Source organism: Epinephelus moara, chromosome 5, assembly GCF_006386435.1.
Source record: "Epinephelus moara isolate mb chromosome 5, YSFRI_EMoa_1.0, whole genome shotgun sequence".
In the NCBI taxonomy this organism is placed as follows: Eukaryota; Metazoa; Chordata; class Actinopteri; order Perciformes; family Serranidae; genus Epinephelus; species Epinephelus moara.
In genome coordinates, this window is record NC_065510.1 from 28620198 (window position 1) to 28626690 (window position 6493).

At 44.8% G+C, this 6493-nt stretch overlaps 2 protein-coding genes across 2 annotated transcripts; one reads left to right on the forward strand and one right to left on the reverse strand.

The window, feature by feature from the left end:
- Positions 1–8: 8 nt before the first annotated feature.
- On the forward strand, positions 9–2847 carry wfikkn1 (WAP, follistatin/kazal, immunoglobulin, kunitz and netrin domain containing 1). The gene is made up of 2 exons (XM_050044360.1): positions 9–710; positions 811–2847. The coding sequence occupies exons 1-2, from the start codon at positions 450–452 to the stop codon at positions 2326–2328; spliced, it is 1779 nt and encodes a 592-aa protein (XP_049900317.1). The 5' UTR covers positions 9–449; the 3' UTR covers positions 2329–2847.
- Positions 2848–2984: 137 nt separating this feature from the next.
- mettl26 (methyltransferase like 26) lies at positions 2985–6461 on the reverse strand. The gene is made up of 6 exons (XM_050044374.1): positions 6114–6461; positions 5722–5884; positions 3875–3934; positions 3684–3751; positions 3377–3455; positions 2985–3252 (listed from the first exon to the last, which is right to left on the reverse strand). Exons 1-6 carry the CDS (start codon positions 6305–6307, stop codon positions 3196–3198), a joined length of 621 nt encoding a protein of 206 aa, XP_049900331.1. The 5' UTR covers positions 6308–6461; the 3' UTR covers positions 2985–3195.
- Positions 6462–6493: the final 32 nt, after the last annotated feature.

Genomic DNA, 6493 nt, shown 5'->3' on the forward strand with positions numbered 1-6493 from the left:
TCAGACACTGGACGACCATGGGGGCGGTCAGAGGGGCTGCCCTTTCCACCTCCATTCACACTCTGAAAGGCTGATGTTGCGTCTTTCTCTCTCATTGTGCAGTTTCGTTCGCTTATTTCGCTGCTGGGGGAAATGGAACCTGAATGAGAGTTTGCCTATTGTTGCAAGAGTTTTGTTTTTGATTATCAAGGCAATTATTTCATGCAACACAACTGCACTTTTAATCGCTTTTTTTTTTTTTTGCCTGATATCTTGCTCAGTAAATGTCCAGCGCGTGGGAGCTCGTCTTGGTCTTTGGGATTGTTACAACTCTACACTGTGCGCACGTTTAGCTCTTTTCCACAATGTTTACGCACAAAACGGACCCCATTTGAAACCGACAGTCCGAATTTGAACACCTAAGGGAGGAATGGATTTACTCGGTGGGCGACTCATGCAAAAGAGCAATAATGTGTGAAATCCCTTTACAACTTTTGGAGGCTAGATGTGTGAGGGATCAAAGTTGGCATAATGCACCCAACTCGAATAAGATCGGATGGATACGTGCGTATTTGTTGATGCTCTTCATTTGGGAATTACCCGAACTTTCTTTGTGTGCAAGTGTGGCAGGATCCAAAGTTGCACACGAAGGATTTTGTCCCAACAAGCTGAATTCTAATCTCTGGGTTGATGCACAAAGCACCTGCGAGAGAGAATGCAACATCGATGAGGTGGTATTATTTACATTATTCTCAGTAATGCTTAATTAATATTCATCAGCTCATTTTTGTTCATTTAAAGCTGCTAATAAATGCTGTGTTGTGTGTGCAGGACTGTGCTGACTTTGAGAAATGCTGCACCAACGTGTGTGGTCTCAACAGCTGTGTGGCTGCACGTTTCTCTGATGGCACCCCTGCCCAGCCAGATGGGCAGGGTGGAGAGGGAGGAGGTGATGCCCCCACCTCCACAGCTACCTGTGAGGGCTTCATCTGCAGCCAGCAGGGAGCAACCTGTGACATCTGGGATGGACAGCCCATCTGCAAGTGCCAGGACCGGTGTGAGAAAGAGCCCAACTTCACCTGTGCCTCAGATGGCCTCACCTACTTCAACCGCTGCTACATGGACGCAGAGGCCTGCATCCGTGGGGTGACTTTAACTGTGGTCACCTGCCGCTTCTACCTGGCCGGGCCCCACACCAGCCCACTGCCTCAGGACACTACAGCGAACCCCACTCCGACATCCTCCCAGGAGGACCCTATGCCGCCCACACTGTACTCCAACCCTCACCACCAGTCCATCTATGTGGGAGGCACAGTCAGCTTCCACTGTGACGTTATTGGAGTCCCCAGACCTGATGTGACATGGGAGAAACAGAGTGAACGGCGTGAACGGCTGGTCATGAGGCCTGACCAGATGTATGGCAACGTGGTCATCACCAACATCGGTCAGCTTGTCATTTACAATGCACAGGTGTGGGATACAGGTATCTACACCTGCATTGCACGGAATTCTGCAGGAGTTCTCCGTGCAGACTACCCACTGTCTGTCATCCGCCGGTCTGATGATGACTTCTCTGAGGATCCTGAGATGCCCATGGGGCGGCCATTCTCACCAGCAGACTGCCTGGCTGAAGTGGACGTGAGAGTGTGCAGTGGTGAGCGCCACGTGGACTGGTATTATGACAGCAAGCTGGGCTCCTGCATGGCCTTCAGCAATGGTGGATGTGACGACAGCCGCAACCGCTTTGAGACTTACGAGGAGTGCAAGGCGTCCTGTCAGAGAGAGGGGATGGGTATCTGCTCCCTGCCTGCTGTCCAGGGCCCCTGCAAATCTTGGGAGCCACGTTGGGCCTGGAATTCCCTCCTGAAACAGTGCCAAGCCTTTGCCTACGGTGGCTGCCATGGGAATGCCAACAGCTTCCATACCAAGAAGGAGTGTGAGGCAAACTGCCCACAAGCCAAAAGAAAACCTTGTAAGACATGTCGCGTGAAGGGGAAAATGGTGCCCAGCTTATGCAGGAGCGACTTTGCTATTGTGGGGCGGCTGACAGAGCTGGTGGAGGATCTGGACTCGGGGTTAGCCCACTTTAGCTTGGAGGAGGTCCTGAGAGATGAAAAGATGGGCTTGACTTTCTTCAATACCAAGCACCTAGAGGTGACTATCGCCAAGATAGACTGGAGCTGTCCCTGTCCCAACATCACCATGGAGGAAAACCCATTGCTGGTGATGGGTGTTGTTCAAGATGGCATGGCCATCATCCAATCAGACAGCTACGTCAGAGCCATAACTGAGCGCAGACTGAAGAAGCTGCGTGATGTTCTGAATAAAAAGACCTGTGAGGTATTGTAGAAGTCCCAGGACACGGACTTGTTATCCCACATAGCGTCTGTGGTCACCTTTACCTTTAGCACTGAAGATAAGCATCAGAACTGCAACAAGACAAGCTGATATTTAATAACAACTCTTTAAATCAAAAGACAAAAATATGTCAAATTTTGTATGTTAATGGCTTTATGAGACATGACTCGTATGTACAATATATATTCATTACAACACAGGTTGTACTACATTCCAGATGTGTTGTGCGTCCATTAATAGCAATGCTGAAATGTGCTTTTTACATAAGTTTAAATAGATATTCTCTTTTGACATGTATTCTGTATGTTTCTGAAAAATATGATAGCAGCCACATAAGTTAATCAACAAGCTTGTGATGCTAAAGAAACAAACACCTACAGTATGTTACCTCTATGTTATGTTTATGTGTTTTATTGTTTTGTGTTTATTCTGTATAGGGCTCTTTATACTAGTCATTTACATAGCTGTTTTGTATAGGTTTCTTTTGTTGTTATGTATGATTTAAAGCTCTAACATGCAGTGTATTCTCTCTTCATATCTCCCTCTGCAAAGCACTTCTGCATACTTAGTTTCACTGACCGTCTGCAATCTGAATGAAGAAACAGAGTAGGTGGCTGTATCAAGGTAAATATAGTACAAAGACAACATAGCTGTGAGCCTTTTTACTCAAGTGTGCAATACAGAAGAATATAGTGTATCACAGATTACAGTATTTCAGTTCTGATTAATACGGAGAAATGATTCATTAACAGTTCTGGAAAATTTGGCAATGTATCCGAGCTTCAAGTGTAAGTTAAGGCGTTTTGAGTATCACGTTCCAACACTGGTGTGCACCCAGAGAGGGAACGACGGGATACTTCACACCAGGCTCTCCTTCCTGAACAGAAGACACTTGTTGTTTGCAGGCATGTCCACCTAGCAAAGAAAACATTAAAAATCATACATTAGTGAGACAGTACTCTCATAACGCAGGTAACATTCTCATCTTTGCTGCATTTCAAAGATAAAAATGGTGTTGGATATTTAAATGTTCACTTACTATTTTCTCCAAGAATAAACCATTTCTTTGTGCTATAGAATTGAGGAGGGAGATATCCCTGAGTCCCCACTCTGGGTTCCTGTAAGATTAAAAAATACAGCCTTTATATATCTCACTGTCACCTTTGCATTATTTATGGTTATGTATGACAAAAACACCTGAAACTTCACGAGGCAAATAGATGCTACTGTCTTCTTTTTTTTGACAAGAAAATACTGTGATCTCTCAATTCCTTCCAAGTCTCTTTATAACAGAATAAACTTGCACGAAGCATTAAAAAAGACTGATAAAACACAGAGCACTTTACCTCTGCCGTAGGCTGTAGTCAAAGTCAATATTACTTTGAGGGGTGATCTGACCATTCACTGCGTAGGGCTGAGGGCAACAACAAAATGTGTTATGTAGCATTTATTGGCACGCTTCTCTGTTTACATCTGATAATAACACGTCATGAATGTGGTCAGTGCATGTTTGTGACAACATGGCTTTTGTACTCACCCCATATGTCAATAGAAGACCTTGCGGCTTCAGCACTGCTCCAGCCCCTTTGAATAACCCCTAGGGAAAAAAATGGTGATTACATCATATGTGGTAGGGGTTGAGTAGCAGGAGGGCTAAATACACCAGCCCTCTTTTAAAGACTGAAAGACCTGAGGCAGAACATGTATAAGGGAATTGCTTACAGTTATTATCTGAGGTCAGAGGGGTCACACTATATAGACATGCTCAGGGGCACACAGTGCAATATTTCTGCTTAATGGAAACTGAACAGCAGGACCTGCCGATAGATTGCTGTACAAAACTAGTCAGGCTATGTATTTTTGAAAGCAATGAGACCAATGAAAATTTTCATTTATAAGCAATAAAACACACTCTCACTCCGTTCAACACACACAAAGGTTTTGCTGCCACAGCCTCACTTGGTCTGGTTTGACCAGTAGCATACAGTGGCTTATGTTAGCTGACTTAAGTATGTGTAACTTACATTACTGAATATCTTTTGTGTCTTTTGCCTGGTCTGTGTTTATGCCACTGTTAAGATTATATTTTAGGATTAACCATTAACCTGTAACTGCCACTTGTGGCCACAGTGGTTCCTGTTCAGGTTACATAATGTTGCTTTAAAGGTACAGTGTGTGGGATTTGGGGGATATATGGGCAGAAATCTAATATATTATAATAAGTATGCTTTCTTTTCACCTAAAAATAAGAATCTTCATGTTTTACTTACCTTAGTATGACCTGTTTATAGTCACATAAGGAGCAGGTCCTCATCTACAGAGATCAACATGTTCTCTGTCATGTTTCTACGGTACAGACAAACCAAACACTGGCTCTAGATAGACCTGTTTGTGTGTTGACATCGGCCAGTGTAATTAGCAGCCCCTCCGCATGAGAGCATTGGAAGAACACTGATTTTTTAAAAGTTGAAACTGCTTTATTCTGTGTTTTTACCTGTTTAAATCACTGGGTTTGTTTAATTCAGGTCCCAGTAAAAACCTCCTGAGTGACTGTATATTAAGTTACCAGAGACAAAAGCTGAGCACTCACTAGTAGGTGCTAGGCTAGCGGCCCATCTCATGCAGTTGTGCCATTCATGTTTTTGTTTTGGCCACTGTAGTTCAATAGGGGAATTGGAGAAACACTGATTTGTATTTTACTCAGTGTTTTTACCAGTTTTAATCACCGTGCCTGTTTGTTTTGGAGAGGAAGAGACCTCGACGAATACTTTGGCTCCCACTAAAAACCTCCTGAACAATTATCACAGAAGGAGTTTAAGCTGTGAGATTCCGGCTGGTTGCAATCTACTAGATGCCACTAAATCCCCCTAAATTGTACACACTGTTCCTTTAAGTAATACATTTTAAAAGCCCCATCTATCTTCTAGCATCAGGGTTTACCTAAACTATATTTGGTAGGATCAGGGCTGGATTAACCCACCCAAGGAGACCCACAGCAAAAATTAACTGAGGACCCATTATTAGTAATTAGTTTGTGTTGCTTTGATTCAAGAAATATGAGGTGAGTAAGCAAGCACAATATCAACCCAAATGATAAAAGCCTTACAACTTGATTTTAGCTAGAGGCCCCTATGTGATGCAGGGCCTCAACATGCTGATGAGGCCTTTGACATTTCAGTTTATAGTGTGCTTTGGTGGTGCATACAGTACCAAACTAATGTGCAATTTGTGTAATTACTGCAACTGCCACACATTTAACGTGGGGCCTTCAGGGGCCCTGCCTGCTTTGCCAGTTGGTAATCCAGTTTTGGGTGGGATCCTTGGGTTAGATTAGACCATTCACAACACTGTGTGCATATGCATCTATAAGATCAGCAGCCCTACCTCTGTGCAAGCCATTGGAGAAATGTGGATCATGTTGATGTTGACTACCAGATCGAGGCTCTCTGGCTGGATGCCTCCCCAGTACTGATGGGGTAGAGAAGCATCCAGGTGGATGGCAGGCCTCACATTGTACGGCTGGTAGTGGGCTCTGTACGCTTCGATACTGAGAATGGGAACAATAGACATTATTGTTAATGCAAGCACCCTCCAACAAAACAGTCCTGCATCAGTAAATGAACTACCGTAATGCCTGAGTTAAGTGGCCAACGCTTTGCCTCAAGTTTGCTACGCAGGAATCAATCAGTACCGTAAATACCCGAGTTTATAAGCTGGTTATAAGCTACACCTGTTATGTAAAGTGTTAATAACTGATTCACACAGCCTGTGTTTACCTGACTAGAGACTGGCGGTCATACTCTGAGGGCTGCCAGGTAATATTCCGCAGGGCCTGAGCGAAGTGTATGACATGCTGTCCGGTACCGGAGGAGATCTCTAAAGCCTGCAGGGGTCTCCCGGTGTTCACGCACTCCCGGAGCACCGCCAGGATGGGCTCCTTGTTCCTCTCCGCGGCGGCGGCGTTCAGCATCGTGCCAAACCCCGGGTAAAGCTGTCGAGCTATGCGGCACAGTTTACGAAAGCACTCCAGCAGAGCTGAGTAACGTCAGACCAGATTGAATAACTCCACACCACCCACGAATGTTTTGTTTTTCGGCTGAAAATGGTCCTCTTCCGCATTGCGTCATGTGACCGATCTGACATCCAATAAGGACAG